General features: G+C 36.6%; 1 protein-coding gene across 8 annotated transcripts in view; it reads right to left on the bottom strand.

The window, feature by feature from the left end:
• Positions 1–17856, bottom strand: part of PHF14 (PHD finger protein 14) — a 106345-nt gene that overhangs the window by 49933 nt on the left and 38556 nt on the right. For all 8 annotated transcript variants that reach the window (XR_008354392.1, XR_008354390.1, XR_008354391.1 and 5 more), the window contains exons 16-17: positions 12959–13015; positions 12745–12872 (exon numbers count right to left, since the gene is read on the bottom strand). Coding sequence is in view for 4 of the 8 variants with exons in the window: in XM_053468392.1 (XP_053324367.1) it covers positions 12745–12872; positions 12959–13015 (185 nt within the window). In the remaining 4 variants the exon portion in view is untranslated. The remainder of the gene's footprint in view (positions 1–12744; positions 12873–12958; positions 13016–17856) is intronic.

Below are 17856 nucleotides of genomic sequence, written 5' to 3'. Positions count from 1 at the left end.
TATGGCCCACTTGATTTTTTTCAAGTGCTTATACGATATTTCATGTAAAAATGGCATCTTGATTTAAAGGAACTGGAAATTATTTCAATATCTACATCTCTTGGGGATAGTAAAGACTAATTAGAAAAATGCTTTGTGTAAACAGAAAATACAGTTAATGGCTGACTAGCATTATGAGAAGATGTGATTTGTGCAATTTTACTATTTTTATGCGTTTGCTTAATGACAACTCAAAAAGTGATCTCAATAAAAATGATGGGTGTTTTTGTTGATAGACCATATGAATAATGCAAGATTGCACAATAATGTCTCAGATTCATTTTCACTTGTCCTCTAATGTAGATTCCACAAAGATAAAATGCATATTGTGAGCGATTAATAATATCCTTTTGTGTTCATAACATAGCCCTCTTTATTGCTCTTGATTAAATGTGATTTTGAATAACATCTTTAATATAAGACTACCATTAAAACAGCTGCAGGAAATCACAGCACAAGAGAGATAAAAAGAACTGCTATTTCTGTTCAAGGATAACAAAGGAACACATTGCTTCTGACTCCCATAGGCTTCTGTCACTTTTCAGTGAATTCAAGTACTGAAAGTCATCAATTGCCAGAGAAGCACAGGGGAAAAAAGACATTACTTATTAGGACAACTCTGACAAGACATTTATCCGGTATTTTCTAACAATACACATATCAAGCGTTCTTGATGAGTATGGAAAAATGAACGGGAAAATGAACAGCTTTGTCATTTTAAAAAGCAACCTAATCAATTACATTCATTCCAAAAAGCATAAGAGAAATCACTGGTTTCTTCTGATAAACCTGCATAACAAGGAACATGGTTATTTTGTGCGTGCATGGCTATGTCTGGCTATGATGCTCAGGGTTATGTGCACATATATGGAATTATATCTGTTTTGCCCCACTATACTTATGTTAAAATCATGTTTTAAGTAGCGTAGACCATGGGTTTTTAAAACGTGGTGCACATACCAGCAATCGTCTCCCTTTTGAAAATGGTCGCCAAACGCAAGACAGTAGAGAATAACTGGTGTGGCTTACAGTTCAATTTTATTTGAATAACAATACATATAGTTGACTGATATGGATTCTCCATGTCACCTGGCATGCATTATATCATTCTGGCAAAGGGGAAGTATAACTAATTTGCTAACAATGGGAAATCCTTGGGTGAAAAAGGCTAATCCATGGGAAAACACAAAAATATGTGCCCAGGCCACACACAAATGACAACAAAAGTAGCTGTTCCAAATTAATAAAACTGTCAAAATATATATATATATATATATATATATATATATATATATAGGAATTTCATTACATACATCATTAATGTATTATGAGTTTAGTTAACAGAACTTCTCTGAAAACCTTGATTTCTTCCAGTATTTTCTGCCTTTCCAGTCTTTTTCAATCATTGTTCTTTGGGGTACAGCTGACTAAGAGGCAGGAAACCTTCACCTGTGTGGAGTGTGCCATAAGGTAACAAAAACAGCCAACGGCCAATTAACTCTGGCTGCTGGTTTGTACCATTGTGGTCTGTTTAGTCTTCTAGATCATAAGCTTGTTGGAAGTCCACATTGTTATGTGATGTGTTATGTCCAATTTGCTCATTGTACAGTGCTGAGGAATATGATAGTGCTATATAAATAATACTAATATGGGGGTTATACATCCCAAGAATCCCGTAACTAAATAATGGAAGCTAACATTTACTGCAATGTTATCTGTTAGTTGCTCTTAAGCATAAAAAAGAACAGAAACCAGGTAGAAATTCTTCCTCCATCTAAAATTTTATGACATACTGTATATATCATACACAAAAGATGACCGTGATATTAAAAAAACAATTATATGGAAATATTCTTTTTGTTAACAAAACAGTTAGAAAGATCATTTGAAAGTGTGTGTTTTTTCCTGCAGGATTTGATACTTATATAAAAAATAGATTTTTATACCCAGCTACTATGTCCTTTTAAATACTGAAAAACAAGATGAGGTCTACAATAAAAAAAAATAATTACACAAATAATATTTTAAAGAATCTCAATGGTATTGGAACTTTGCAATGCGTTGTGTGTTGTAGAATCAGAGAGCAAACACTTCTAATTAATTAGACCCAGAAAAAAAAAAGGATAAATAAATCTCTCCCTCTCTCAATAGGTCAATCCAATCTTTCCTTTTAATCATCAATAATAATGGTCTTTTAAGTTACTAAGATAAGAGAACGGCTTTATCACTAGAACAGGGACATAATTAAGCCTAGAATAACTGTGTGATAAAATCAATAAGATAAAATGCACTCATAAATTGATTTGCACCAGTGGCATGTTAGAAAAGCTCTCTTATACAATGAAGATTTTGTTGAGCCTCTCAATGTCTTCATTCTTACAGATTCCACTAGTAAATATATAAGTAAATATCCACACATACTGAGTGCCCATTTACAATGGAATGCTATTTACAATGGAATTTTTTTTGGGGGTAAGAAAAATGCATTTGCTCTAATTACTACATTTAAAGTATTGAGCATGAAAACTTATAAGTAAGGTGACGATAGGGAGGCCCAACGATATGGTAACCAGACTTGACTAAATAAATATTTTACAGGGACACTGTCCTACATAGGAGACTGACAAATAAGCTTATTTGGACACCATTAAGCAGATAAGGCTTCTGTTGAATTGGTTCTTATCGGAGGTAAAATTAGTTATCTACATTAAATAGCATTTTATGTGGCTTACAAATTGTTGGCTACATTATAAAAGAAACAGTTCTTAATATGACAGAGAAGGGGACATAAATGTGTCAGAGGAAAATCACGTGGTATGCGCACATCCTACTTTGTCTATGTCTTTGCCTATACGTCACCCATGCAGTGAACCAGGTTGGTGATCTTTTGGGTGAGCCTACTATTACTCTAGTCTTTTCTAAGTTTGATCTCAGCCTGCAACTGACTTTAGTTGAACTCCACCAGCACTGACCCACTAACCTATTTCACCCCCCCCCCCTACCCCAGCCTTACAAAGAATGCATAAACATAGAGCAACTCATTAACAGAGAATAAAAATCTTATTAGGGTAGAATAATCATGAGCAGCCTGACAACAAAAAGCTAAGATGGCTTATTATGCAACGCAAAAGGATGTCTTAAGGAAAATCTGATGAATTTGGTATACAGAGCATCAATCAGTAACAAACAATAATAGGATTGAACCATCACAATGTGTGAGAGAACAGAAACACTGGAGTTTATTCACAGAAGCACAGGGTTTTTACAAATACAAGGAAGGAAAACATACACACAAAAGACCGCCACCTCTATTTTTCTCATATGGAATTTCATTAATGGATTGATAAGGTTTATTTTACCAATTAAGCTTTAGATGGGCTACGATTAATGTTCTTCTACAGTCTCATAGCAATGTAACTCTTTATACTACATTTTTATGTACTATTGATTAAGCTTTATATTTAAAACAACACAATCATAGTCCTTAGTTAAATCACCCATGAAATTTATCCAACACACAAATTGGGAAACTTCAGTTACTAAGTTATAGGTTTAGTATGTACCATTATTAAAGAAGACATGTTCATTGTTGTACACCATAAAGATAACCCTTCCGTCCCAGTATATGGCAAAGGCAATCCTCGGGGGAAAAGATATCAAACGAATTTCACCAGAAAGAAAATTGTCTAGAAATAAATGTATCTTTCTCATGACCTTAGCCCGCTTTTCTTCAAGTACATAACTAATACTATATCTCTCAAACAAATTACTTGGGAAAAAAAGAATCTGAACTCTTCCAAAAAGAGAGGGCTTCAATAGAAATGCCATATAGTACAGCTCATTATAATCGATAGGCAGACAACTTCCAGCAAATCAGGTCAAAAGAGTTCAACATCTCATATCAACTATGAAAACTGACAAAGAGATCACCTTTGTAGTTTCAGTAGCAGAAAAGTGTCTCAACACTAACCTATATTAAACTCATAAGACACCAAGCTTAAAATTAAAAACAAACTATGTACAATAGCATACTCTAATCAATATAATAGAAATCAACCCTGTGTCTAGGGAAATGTAATAAGACAATTTATATACACACACACACACACACTAAATAGACAAAAGTATTAGGACACCTAACCATTACATCAACAAGGTCAATACATAGACATTAATATGTAGTTGGTTGCCGCCCTGCAGTTTCTGGGAAGGCATTCCACAAGATTTTGGGGTGTATCTGCGAGAATCTTTGCCCATTCACACCCAGTGTTGGACAAGAAGGCATGACTAGCAATTTCCATTCCAATTCATCCCAAAGGTTCTCAGTGAGGTTGAGGTCAGGGCTCTGTGCCGGCCAGTCAAGTTCTTCCACACCAAACTCATCCAATCATGTGTTTATGGACCTTGCCTTGTGCACTGGAGTGAAGTCATGTTGGAATAGAAAAGGGCCCTTCCCCAAACTTTTCTCACTAAGTTGGAAGCAAAGCATTGTCAAAAATGTCTTGGTATGCAGAAGAATTAATATTCCCCTTCACTGGAAGGGGCCCAGCCAAACCCCTGAAAAACAGCCCATTATCATTACCATTACCATTACCATTATCCCCCCCCCACCAAACTTTAATGCAGTCAGGCATCCACGAAACCCAGACTCGCCTATCAGACTGCCACATTTACATTTCCATTGCTCCATAGTCCAGTGGAGGGGTGCTTTACACCACTTGATCCACCAAATGGCATCGTACTTGGTGATGTGAGGCTTGCATGCAGTTGTTCAGCCATGGAAACCCATGGGCTCCCTCTGCACAGTTTTTATGCACATGTGAATGCAAGTGGAAGTTTGAAACTCTTCAGCTATGGAATCAGCAGGGCTTTGGTGACTTTTATGCACCATGCGCCTCAGCATACGGTGACCCCACTATGTGGCTTTACGCGGTCTTCTGCTTTGTGAGTTGCTGATGTTCATAAATGCTTGCACTTTCCAATGTTACCACTTACAGTTGACTATGGAATATCTAGCAGAGATGAAATTTCATGAGTTGACTTATTGCAAATGTGGCATCCTTTCATAGTACCACATTTGAATTCACTGAGCGCTTCAGAACAACCCCCCCCCCACACAAATGTCTGTAAACACAGACTGCATGCTGGTGCCCGATTTTATACACCTATGGCAATGAATCTGATTGAAACACCTGAATTCAATAATTAAGAGGTGTGTCCAAATACTTTTGTCCATATAATGTGCACCTGTACTGAATAATTCAAATATTCGTTTATATCTTACAATACTAAGCATACCTGGGAACTCTCCGGGTTTCACCTGGAGAACTCCAGGAGAAGCGCCGCTTCTCTGGTTCGACACTCGAATCCCCCGGGTCGCGGGGTTGGCACGCCCACTCCCTGCCCATTTCCCCTTTAAAATGGTGTTTCCCGTGATGTTAGGGAACGCCCAATGATGTCAGTGGGAACTTCCCCAACGTCAGTGGAACCTGTCACTGATGTCCCGCAAGGGTAAGCTCCAGGTAACTGGAGCCCACAAGTTCCCAGGTATGATACTAGGGAATGTGTGAAACGCATACTCAGTATGTAAATTTGGGCGTCATAAAACATATTTCTAAGAAAAACAATATAGACAATAATTCTTACCCATTACGTATCTGGAACCTACGTAATATTTCCTTTGTTTATATAAAGGCCTACTAGTAGGAACATTTCTGTAAACAAATAAATTGATCAAAATTCTCTTCCAAAATACATATAATATACATGAGGTTAGTTAATTTAAATAACTAAAGCCACTGGTACAGCATAATGGTACTAACATTTATTTGAAACAAAGTAAAATTAGTTATTGTAATATTTGCGTGTTATAAAAAGCAAATGCTTAAGTTGTCAGATTCTTGTTGTAAAGTAAAAACATTAGTGGCTATGTAAGATATGCTAGGCCATAAAAATGGTACAATTCATGTTTATAGTTTGCCCTTTTACTGTTGCATATTTGTATACAAAAAAATCTTCTTTTCAATTTAAATGGAATCTGTAAGACTTCTATACTACTAGGGACAAATTACCTAAATCAACACAGCAGTTCACTGCTCACAATTAGAACATTGTAAAGCAGTAATTTCTTTAATTATCCATTCTGTGAATGCATTTAAAAGCCCCATGAAAAACAGATTTCCTTGACTAATCATAACATTTGTTATTCTTTGTAACACTGACATGTGAAGAAGGTTATGCCACCCTAAGGGAGGATATCCCACCCCCTTTTTAGCAAAATAAAAGCAATACCTAATTCAATTTATAACATTAAATTGTCTAGTCACACTTGACTGTTCTATCATGAAGGAAATTTGTTGTGGTATTCAAGTATATGCAAGTATCCTACATGGTCAAAAGTAGGTGGATGCTTGGTCTCCTCTTTGCAGTTATAACAACCTCTTTTCTGGGAATGTTCCACTAGATGTTAGAACATTGATGTGGGGAATTAGTGAGGTCAGGTATTGATGTTGGGTGATTAGGCTTAGCTCATACCCAACGTTCCAATTCATCTCAAGGTTGTTGTTTGAAGCCTTGATGCCAGGGCTCTGTGCAAAACATTCAAGTTGTTCATACTGATCTCAGCAAAACTGCACAAACCGTACATTATGTGTGTAGGCATTAACACCCTGAAACAGGGAAAAGCCTTAACAAACTGTTGCCACAAACGTGGAAGCACTATAAAACGTCAATGTGTGCTGTAACATAACGATGCCCGTTCTATGCTAGAACTACTAGTCTAGCCTGAACCTTGAAAAATAGCCACAGACCTTTACTCCTCCACCATATTTTATGCTTGGCATTGTGAAACCAGAGAGGTAGCCTGATGGTAACCAGATGGTTACCATGTACAAGGTACTGTACAGTTTGAGAAAACATATTTAAACATGTTATGACTAAGGTTTATTACACTCTGTCCCAACACATTATAAGCAAACAATACTACATTGACATTTTAGAGTATATCTGGTGGTTGTGTGTTGGTAAATGTCTCTGGCAAAATGTGTGTGTGTCGTCCTGCTGCATAACCCTGAGCTTGAGCTTTAGGTCGTGAACTGATGGCCAAACATTCTCCTTCAGGATTTTCTGGTACAGAGCAGCATTCATGGTTCCATTAATTATGTCAATGACTTTGCTTGTCATCTGTTCTCGATTTTCTTCTTAGATCGTGGCATCATATGCTGCTTTTTGAGACCTTTTAGCCTACTTTACTTTGTAGGACAGGTTCTATTTAATTGTTAAGCTTCAACAGGACTGGCAGCAATCATTAATCATTCATTTGGTTAATTGGTTGATTTAGTAAGTAAGGGGGCAATTCATTTTTCACATAGGGCCAGTTATGGGTAGGGTAGCTTTTTTTCTTCTATATATGAAATTAACATTTAAAAACAACATTTTGTGTTTACTCAGGTTATCTTTGACTAATACTGAAATTAGCTTGATGAGCCGAAACATTTAAGTTTGACAAATATACAAAAACAGAAGAAATCAGGAAGGGGCAAATACATTCACAGCACTGTATAAAGCGGGTTTTATTTATGTATGTTTTAATTGTCAACACGATCACATCAGTTTAAGTGTACTCAACTGTAAAATATAATTTGTGAGCGTGACAGATCCCCTTTGATTCATTTTCCTTTGCATGTACCTTGCATTATGTTTTTTTATGTCCTTTGTCCAAAGCTGATTATAATCTGGGGCATAAAATATTCTTCCAGTTGAACTGCATAAACACCTGCTATAATTATGCGGCTGATAGGAACATAGTGATAATTACCATACGCTCCTTAAAATAACTTTCAAAGACAAAGGCAATACAGCTGAAACACTACTTGATTTTCAGCTCTGTACAGAAAGAGAAGGGAAAAAAAGCTAACTGAGATATTTTGCAACAGTCAATTTTAAATTGGTTTACAAAATTCCAGAAAAAAAGCACTTTGATAAGCCCACAAGTACAGCATTAGAAAATGCAAATCGGCAGCCTTTAGTTTGTGTATTGTTTCTTTTATGCAAAGAACTAGAATTGCCACTGGTGTTTTAGATTCCTGTTGGCTTACTTATCTCTATTTCACAGCAAGAAATATTACAAGCTGTTTCTGTGTGTTCCAAATGAGGACATACTGTTTCTATGCAAATAGGAAATATATTTTTTAATTTGGTTAGCAAAGAAAAACAAGACTTTTTCCTTCATCTGTTTTGGATTTTTGACATCTCAGTTTTTAAAGGCAGTCTGTATCTGAATGAAACAGGATATTCCCAACACACATTTCTGGCACAGTGGATGGATGATAACGAATTACAAGGTTCTGTGGATGAGTGTTGTCCATTGGTAATATGGCCCCACAATCATGATGCTATAGGTTCTGAGTGCCATGGCTTGTGGTGTTATGGATTTAATTAATAAGGTGACTTCCAAATGAGAGAGAGAGAGAGAGAGAGAGAGAGGAAAAGGAGATTGTACTTTATATGAGAGTAGTTTGTCAGCCCTAGGGTGGAGCACATAGAGAGTAGGGTGGGCCAGTGCTCCACTCCACATTTTGGAGGTTGCTGGGAGGCTGCAGGTGAAGAGTCCGGTTCTAGAGTTCCAGCACCCTGTTTTATCTCACCTGCAATATCTACTTAATTAAAGTTGCTGTTAAGTACTTCCCTGTTTTGTGAGCTGGGAAGCTGCTGAGAAGAAGCTGGTGGTTGGGACATTGATACAACCCAGTCATCGTTTCATATTGTTTAGTTAGTGCTCAATATGGACTGATGTGATTTGCCTAATTCTGGAGCAACAATAAAGCCATTTTTACGTTATCCATTATGTGGAGTTTCTCTGAAACATAAAAGACTGCATGTAAGAGCCAGAGCCCAGGACAAGGTACAAACAAAATAAGTAGTTTTGTCACTATGCACGGCACAATATCTTATTTCAATTAAATCTGACATTTCTACTACCACATAGAGGATATGGAACAATTTTTTGTAGTGGTATATATCTAGCCACTTCCTTTGCCAATTACATACTTAGTAAATGTTGTGCTACTCCTCATTACACGTTCACTCCAGGCCTCATATACAATTTAATGCATATAATTGCCAGGTAGTTTCCTTGTAATTGCTGTTTTTTTTCATCCAAATGCACAGTGGGATTCCTCAGAGTCCTCTCTGTAGGTTTGGTTGGACTCTACCGAACTCTAGTACCTTGCAGGTGATGCATTTGCCAAATGCATCTCCTTCCTAGGATTGGAGAAGTGGGATTTATTCACCTCCATATTTCTACGCGGCCAGCAAGTACCCGTCACACTGTGTGGATGCACATTTGGCATTCCCATTTCAACTGGACCTCTTTCCTGCACAGCTTTGCAGCTTCATCCTTTCAGTAATGGGAATTCATGTTTGGGGAGACTGGGCAGCAAACTGTACTGAGGCTGGAAGCCATGATTTGACTTTTAAGTACATTGAAAAATGTCCAGTTGCGAAACTCAAAGCCGCTTAGAGGGTTCATTAGCAATAACCATCAGTACATTTTAAACTCATTAATCCGCAAATGAAACTCTTCTAAACTTCTTTAATTTCTTGTTCTCAGAGGGAGTTTTTAAAGGTAATGTTTTCTAGCCAGCTTATGAATCCTGCATTTCTGCTGCATTGTTACATTTATTGGAACTCTCTGCGTGTCCACAACACAGATCCTTCAAGAGCCAGTCGGAATACCTGCGGAAATCTATGTATCTTCTTACCCAGTCCCATTTTGTCAAGGATAATGATATAAAGTGTTCATGCAGCTTAATCAGCTCTGAAACAGAAATTGCATGCACGTTCTAGCTAAGCAATTTAAATGTCCAAGCATTCCAAAATGCATTCCCTCAGATGCAGACAAGCCTCCTCGATATATATTAATGTGTGCTAGGTTTATGTATTCATTCTCCATAACAATTTATCCTTTAGTGACAGTCAGGCAGTGACCTTTCTGGGTTCTAAGCCAACTCGAACATTGTTCACTTTCACAGTCATTTCTAGCAATACACATCAGCAGAGACAAGTGCAGAGCCCATATATCTGATGACTACAGTCTCTGTAACTTTTAATTAGAAAGAATGCTTCGCTGATTTATATTTCTCCCTTGTATGCAATTACTGCACAGGAACAACATAAATTAAAACATAAAAAGAAATGGTTACGAGTCGGCATTTTTCGTTCTGTCATTTTGTCATATATCTAAATACTTTTTTTTCTAAAAGCTGGATTATTATTAATATATATATATAAAAAGTAGGTTTCTGTCTACTGTTCCAACATTTGCGCTCAACTTTTGTTTCTTTTATAATGAGAAAAACGTAAGTCAGCAAAATAAAATGCCACCGTTAAATCATTTCCCAACATTTCATGTCAAGAATTAAATGGGAAATACGGACATCATGGGAAAGGTTACAGTTCTTCCAACACATCTTTTCAGATGGTTAAAGGAACATCTCTCTACATAACTGCACAAGCACGGCTGCCTGTTTCTCTCTCTAGACTTAATGTGGCAGCTGAAGGATTACGGCATTTTGAAGAAACCACAGAGCAGTAATTTCAGTGGCTATCTGGGTGAAAGCAATTCTATGATTCAGAATAACTGCTCTGTTTATGAGTATAGGTAAAAGTCAGGTTGTAGCTTACCTAACTTCCTTTTTAACCCAGAGGAAGCTTGAGATTTTTCCGATACACACACAAAAAAATTGACTGGACCTTATTGGCTTATTAATCAACGGACTCAAAATGAATCATTTTTATATTCTACTAATGAAGGTGTTGTTTCAAATTGATTCCAAAGGTTCAAAATGAATGCAAAGGTAGAAAGCTGGGCAAATTATGGTGGGCTCCTGAAGGGGTTAAGCCTAGTATTGGTCTCAGTATTGTTCATCAAAAGCTGAGTATGACCTATACATATAAAACCCATATAGTTTGCCTTGACTTAATAACCAGCTCCAGTGGCTTGAACTAGCCACAGCTCCATACTTAACTGAACACGTGATGGCTCACCCACCTCTACAGGACCGCAAGTTAAAAAAAAAAAAATCCTCAAAATGCATAAATTAATATTAAGGAAATCTAGAGGTAACCAATTATGATCATCCAATGAGAAAGGGAAAAGCAGTTCATATCAACTTTTTCATAATATACCGTATTGGCTCGAATATAGGCCGCACTTTTTTCCCCCACTTTAAGTTTTTAAAGTGGGGGTGCGGCCTATATTCGGGCTCTAGCGCCCGACGCCCGGGACATGCAGTCCCGGGCGCCGGGCAGGCAGCGGGGTTAAGATACAGATCCCCCGCAGCGGTGCAGGGGACCTGCATCCTTCTCCCCGATACGCTCAGACAGCCTCCCCTGCCAGCACTTCCCACGGGGGGGGGTGCCGGCACGGGAGGTTATCTAAGCGCTTTACCTCTGCCCACCCCCGACTTACCGGAGCAGACTCCCGGGTGTCTTGCGGGGCCGGCGGGAGACATTTACGCAATACGCGCATGCAACTTCCGGTACCGGAAGTTGCATACGCGTATTGCGTAGATGTCCCTCGCCGGCCCCGCAAGACACCGGGAGTCTGCTCCGGTAAGTCGAGGAGGGGGGGGGCAGAGGAGGACAGCGGCAGCGTATCGCGGGGAGGGAGGACAGCGGCAGCGTATCGCGGGGAGGGAGGACAGCGGCAGCGGATCGCGGGGAGGGAGGACAGCGGCAGCGGATCGCGGGGAGGGAGGACAGCGGCAGCGTATCGCGGGGAGGGAGGACAGCGGCAGCGGATCTCGGGGAGGGAGGACAGCGGCAGCGTATCTCGGGGAGGGAGGACAGTGGCAGCATATCTCGGGGAGGGAGGACAGTGGCAGCATATCTCGGGGAGGGAGGACAGTGGCAGCATATCTCGGGGGGGGGGGACAGAGTGGCAACATGTTTTTTTTGGTGCTTTTTTAAAGAAAAAAAACTTTTTCTTTAAAAAAGCACCAAACTTTTAGGGTGCGGCCTATATACGGGGGCGGCCTATATCCGAGCCAATACGGTATTTATTCAATTTGAAGTGGAATGTACTTGTCAAGGCTTGGGAATAAAATAGCACAAAACCAATGTTAAAACAGTGGTGGTCCAAAAAATATAAACATATTATCAGGTATAGCACAAAACGAAACATGCATTTAAAACAAATATTCAAGATAATCAATCCCATTCTAAGATGTAATTCACTAAAGTACAGAAAACCCTAGTTAAGTCCTATAACTTAATAAGGTAACAAGTAAAAGGCAAAGGCACTATAACAAAATGCAAAACCTATTTCAATGCAAAGCATGGAGGAAAATTACTAGCAACTCTAATTTGGTTTCAACATAGCTGAGCTCCAGAACATTGGAGCAGTTTGCAAAATAGTGGATTTCTCTACAGGTCGATTTTGCAAAGGGTGTTTTGACATCGTTATAGTGGCTTATTCTAAAAATATGTTTTGTACAGAAATTACCAGTAACCCATATCTACAGATTTATTGATTCCCCTCTATTATCTTCTTAAGATTTTGTACTGATTTTCTAAATTTTTCAGTGACTTCTCTTCAGTTTAGCAGAATTCATTTATCACTCATTTTTGTAAATATCTTTCATTGTTGATGGCAGTAAAAATTATTAAAAGTCATACAATTACAAATTTGCAGAACTGCTGTACCTTACTAGGTTTTCATTGTCTCCAATCCCTTTACAAGAAGCACATTCTGTCCTCAAATCCTCAGATTTAGGTTTTTTATGCAACGGCATTGTTTGTCTTCTCCTCCTTTCTCGCGGAGAAACACATTCCTACAAGCACATTAAAAGCAAAATAAAAATACATGGAAGTGTTTTTCTTGTATTTTCATGTTAGCATTTGACTGGTATTAACCAACCTCAGACTTATCATCCTCAAGCATGAAACTTCTTTTTCGTTTTTGCCCTCTGGTTCTCTGAAACAAACAAAGGGTTAAAATGTTTACTTTCTGTAAAGGAGACTAACACATGCCAACAGCATTTTTTAAATTCTTGTGGATTAAAAGAGATTGTCAGAACAATCAAACTAACCTAAACATTATTCACAGACAAGACCTTTCTCCAACTGGCAGATATAGAGCTAAATTAATTTAGTGACTGATAAACTAATGTTAAATATATATTTAAAATACAAAATTCATTTTCCTTCTTCAGATTAAGGGATTAAATTGTTCTGTTTCCTCCTACTCTATAATGATACGATTCATCTATACAAAGACGATTACAATTCATATAAACACATTTTACAAATCTGCTTGCGTCTCAGGGATTATAATCTTTAATAAATTGTCTGCTATAACAAAAGGTAGGCATACGTCCATTAGAAAGAAACAGAATTAACATGGATAGACGGCACGATGTGAATTCTAATCTCTTTGGCCGTTTCTACTAAAAGCCAAGTTTATCTAGTGAGTGTTTATCACTGTGAATGTTTGTTATTCAATACGGACAATAATACAATAATTTGTGTGTTATTAGTTAAAACAGATTGTGCTTGTTTCTTATAACTTAGATTAAGATCCTACAATACTTTAAGACAAATTTATACATAAATGTGTGCGTGTGTGATATATACACACACACACACACACACACACAACTGTAGTTGACCTTGAGAGAACACACAAAGCAAGAAGTGAAGGGTACAAGCAAATACTGTATCACAATACTGTATCACAAATATATACTTTAAAATGTCACACAATCCTAAAGAAACCCACTTAAGAACAAAAAGTTCAACTAACTTAACGTAGATCTGCAGATAAATTCATCAGTTTTATGTATCATGTAATTATATATCACATTTGAGATCTTAAAGCAGGGTATAGTTGGAAGGACAGCATTTGGAATGTGAACAATGTCTGTGTGTCTTTTGCAGTTATTTATATACGAACAATTGCCCAAGTTTTAATATCAAAAACAATGTTTATATATTTTCACGAACACATCACGCTCACATAAATTCTGACAGCTCATGATCTTTTTCATGAGCCTGGGAATATAGGCTAACATTTAAGCTAGGTGATCACAGTGTTGTGTTCTCATAGTACATACACAAGAATGGTTTGCCTAACCAGGTTACAGGTTACAGGTTACAGTAGGAATAAACACAGGCAGAAATTTATCTTAACAAAATGTCAAAAATCATGCAAAATAAAAGTGGCTATTAAAAAAAAAAAACACACCAACATAAATATTGTAAAACACATAATAAAAACCATGTCCCAATAAACAAGCGCACTGCCATTTTCTTTAATGTATTTCATGGTGTTTAATTTGAATACATAATTGTATATGTCATTGTATAGAACATTTTAACCAGTATACCAGTACTAAGAAAACTAGTGTTTATCTTCAAAAGAAAAAAATGTCAGTGTAACTTCAGTTAGTGAATAGGAAACTGAATAGGAAATCTTACCAACTGATTTATTTTAAGTCACCCTTTTGATAGAGTTGTTTGACTACGGTGTAACACAGCTGTTTGGACTTCAGTGTTACTGAATTCAGGGATTACTGTTGGAAATTTGATGGGTGACCTTATTCAGGCAAAGAAAGGTAAAGCATTTGAAGAACTAAATTAGGTTTTTGAATGGTAAGCACAGTACACATAACCCATCATCATAAATGTTACAACCTATTGTTGGTTTTCTTTTGCCTTTTTAATGGTTATTATGAGGGTACAAAAAAAAGTTCATGTTTGGGTCGCTATGACATGTCATTAGCTGTATTGTCTGATCAATACAGGGTTTCTGAGAACCAAATGATACACAGAAAAAAGAATGGAGACTATTGAAAAAATGACTAACTTTCATCTAGACAACAGACACAAAACAAACAAAAAAATCCAACGGAGAAAGATCTATTTTAATATTTTTTACTTTAGAGGGGAACTCCCTACACAGCTTATTTTTACTTAAAATAGCTTCTTAAAAATAGTGTTATTTTCTGTTTCAAAATAATATAATAGTACAATGTTTGGTATACATATTACACATATGTGTTGTAAAGCTTTTGTCCTAGCCCAATCAAGCAGACTCATCTCTCTTGAACAATAGAATCAAGGTATATTTTAGGATGTAACAACGTACAAAGCCAGCACATTTAATCATTTTTACTCACCACTGGCCAGTTCATGTTAAAAATAAATCCAACATTAATAAATCCTAGTTACAAACACAAAATTTATTGCACAACAAATACTATTGTGGAACACTGATAAAAAAAAAAAAAGACACATAAAGAGAAATAATAAATCAACTAGTGAAGTGTTTTCTAAATGTTTTTTTTGCATAATCCAAAAATGTTCTGTGCATAAAAAATTATAACTAGAAAAAATATATTTAATTTTTCAGAGAATTCAAGCATAAAACACAAGATACACATTTAATCCGGCATTGTCTCATTGATACTATCTTCTTATGTCTGCAGAGAGCAAGATATTAGCACAAATCTGGTAAGATTTAATGCTGAAATGATATACCAAACAAGATTTATTATCAAGATTTCCTTTTTGAAATGTTACGGCAATTTCTGTTATCATTTACTGAAGCGTTGCTTTAAGCTTAAATATATATTTATAGAGACAGTACATATACTATTTTTTAGATAGACAAATGATATATATTTTTTAGATTTGTACAGTGAGAAATAAAACCATAACGGACTCCAGCACTGGAAAAACCACATCAATATCTTACTGTTCAATGAAGTTATTCAGATTTATGGTTTCTAGCTATTTCTTCCACAAAAGGCCTAGCTAATTTATTTCATGCAAATGATCTCCAATTTTAGGCGTCCTTCAGTGAAAGGTACATAGGAATATTACTGTCAAAGGAGAAAGTTCTAATATGCTTCCTACAATCCTTCTGCATTGACCAACAGACTGTTCATGAGCCTTAAGTGCTAACTAATGTTTACTACCAGTTATTATAACTATTGTTTCACCAGCAAAGCTATTATCAGAAATAACGCAAGGAAACTGGTAAAATGTGATGCGAGACAACAAACAATAACATTTTGTTTTTTAGAATAGTTAAGGAAAATAAACATTAAATAGGTAATATGGTATATACCTGTACAACAATTATGGACTGATGATAATCTGCGACTACATATCAATATCCATTCATTAATGTACATATTTTTTTTCTTATGAATGATTGCTGCATAAGCACACAGCTTGGGCAAATATACGTTTACAGAAAAAAATATACTGCATACTACATAAATATATACATAAAATGCTGGCCAATCAACTGGTTAAATTCATGTCAATCAGACAGAGGTCCTCATTAACAATAAAATTCATATATTGGCACAGCACTATATATATACACATACACACACTTCTTGAAAACCTGCATTTCAAAATATATAAAAAAAAAAAAAAAGATACCAAGTATAGAAGAGAAAACAAAAAGACATGTCATGCTGTCACAAGGTGGCTCTCTTCTCAAAGTAACAAAGAAAAGAACAACGACCTGTTCATTCCTATAGAATAATTAATCTGTTGTCTTCTAAGTAGGAATTTTCCCTTTGCTTATACAGGTTTGTTATATCTGCCTGTCACTATAACTTACATAAAATAACATGTATATGGCAGTTCTGCTAAATATTTATGATTATTAATGTGTTGGCATATAATTACATTTATTTTGCATACATATTAATATATATTTTAGTATTTATTTTTTTAACACTTAAATATATTCCTATTTGGATATATTTTATTTTGTGCACTGACCAGCCTTTCTTGAGTTTCTTCAATCTGTTCGGACCATCTATAAACACTAAATCCAAGTTACTCTTTTGAAAAATGGAAACCTGCAACATCTAAAAATGCATTAGTTGACCCATACCAAAAAGGAAAACTGAAATTTTCTGACCTCAGGGGAAAAAAATCAATGTCACTTAATTCAGAGCTCCAATACTTAAAGCTGCATTTCTTCTCTATAGCCTTGCGCTTCAGTATAGGGAGCTCCATTGTCTACTGGAAAAAAAAAAAGCCTCCCCAGGTGAGCCACTGGTGTTCGATTTATAAATGAAAACTTTTCAATATAAACATTCCTTATTTGGGGCAGTGTCCTTATTTATAATTTCATTACAATATTTTGAAAACAATATTTGTACATCAATTCCTTTAAACAGAGGACTTCTCCTTGTGCCACCGCCCAAAGTGCACTTGGTGCAGTTAGCTGAATTCTCAATTAGCATCAGGTGGTGCACCAACCACTGAGGCATCATTAAAGGGATGGTGAGTCCCAGTGGCTTCACAGACCATTAACCTCGAGACCCCGGTGGCTCTTTAGGACCCCAAAAGAAAGTTACCATGAGCCACTAAGGTAAGCCTTTGCTCTTGGCAGGGAAATTTGTTAGGGTCGGAGGTAGTATGGAATCATAGAAATAAACTGGGCGTGTTAGTACTTCTATAACCTTGTATTTGGGTTAAAGGAACAGTGTAGTTCATTAAATTTTCTTTTTCTTTAATGTATGTTAAAAGGGAAGCACCACTGAAAAAGAAATAGTTTTCTTTGAGCAATCAATATGTCGCATACAGTGATGCATGATGTGTAGCAACAAAAGCAGGTTTTAATACTGCTCCAATAAGCTTTCTTTATCTATAGAAATGTAGGTCACCATTGAAGGAGAACATGATATTTTGGCGACATTACCAATACTTTAATGATCAGATTCTTAAAGGCAATGTGAACGAAGTCCTGCTTATCTCAGTCCTTGCCTCTGTAGACTATTATTTGTC

Source organism: Spea bombifrons, chromosome 5 (genome assembly GCF_027358695.1).
Source record: "Spea bombifrons isolate aSpeBom1 chromosome 5, aSpeBom1.2.pri, whole genome shotgun sequence".
Lineage (NCBI taxonomy): Eukaryota > Metazoa > Chordata > Amphibia > Anura > Pelobatidae > Spea > Spea bombifrons.
The sequence above is the reverse complement of the archived record's forward strand: the minus strand, read 5'-3'. Positions and strand labels throughout refer to the sequence as shown.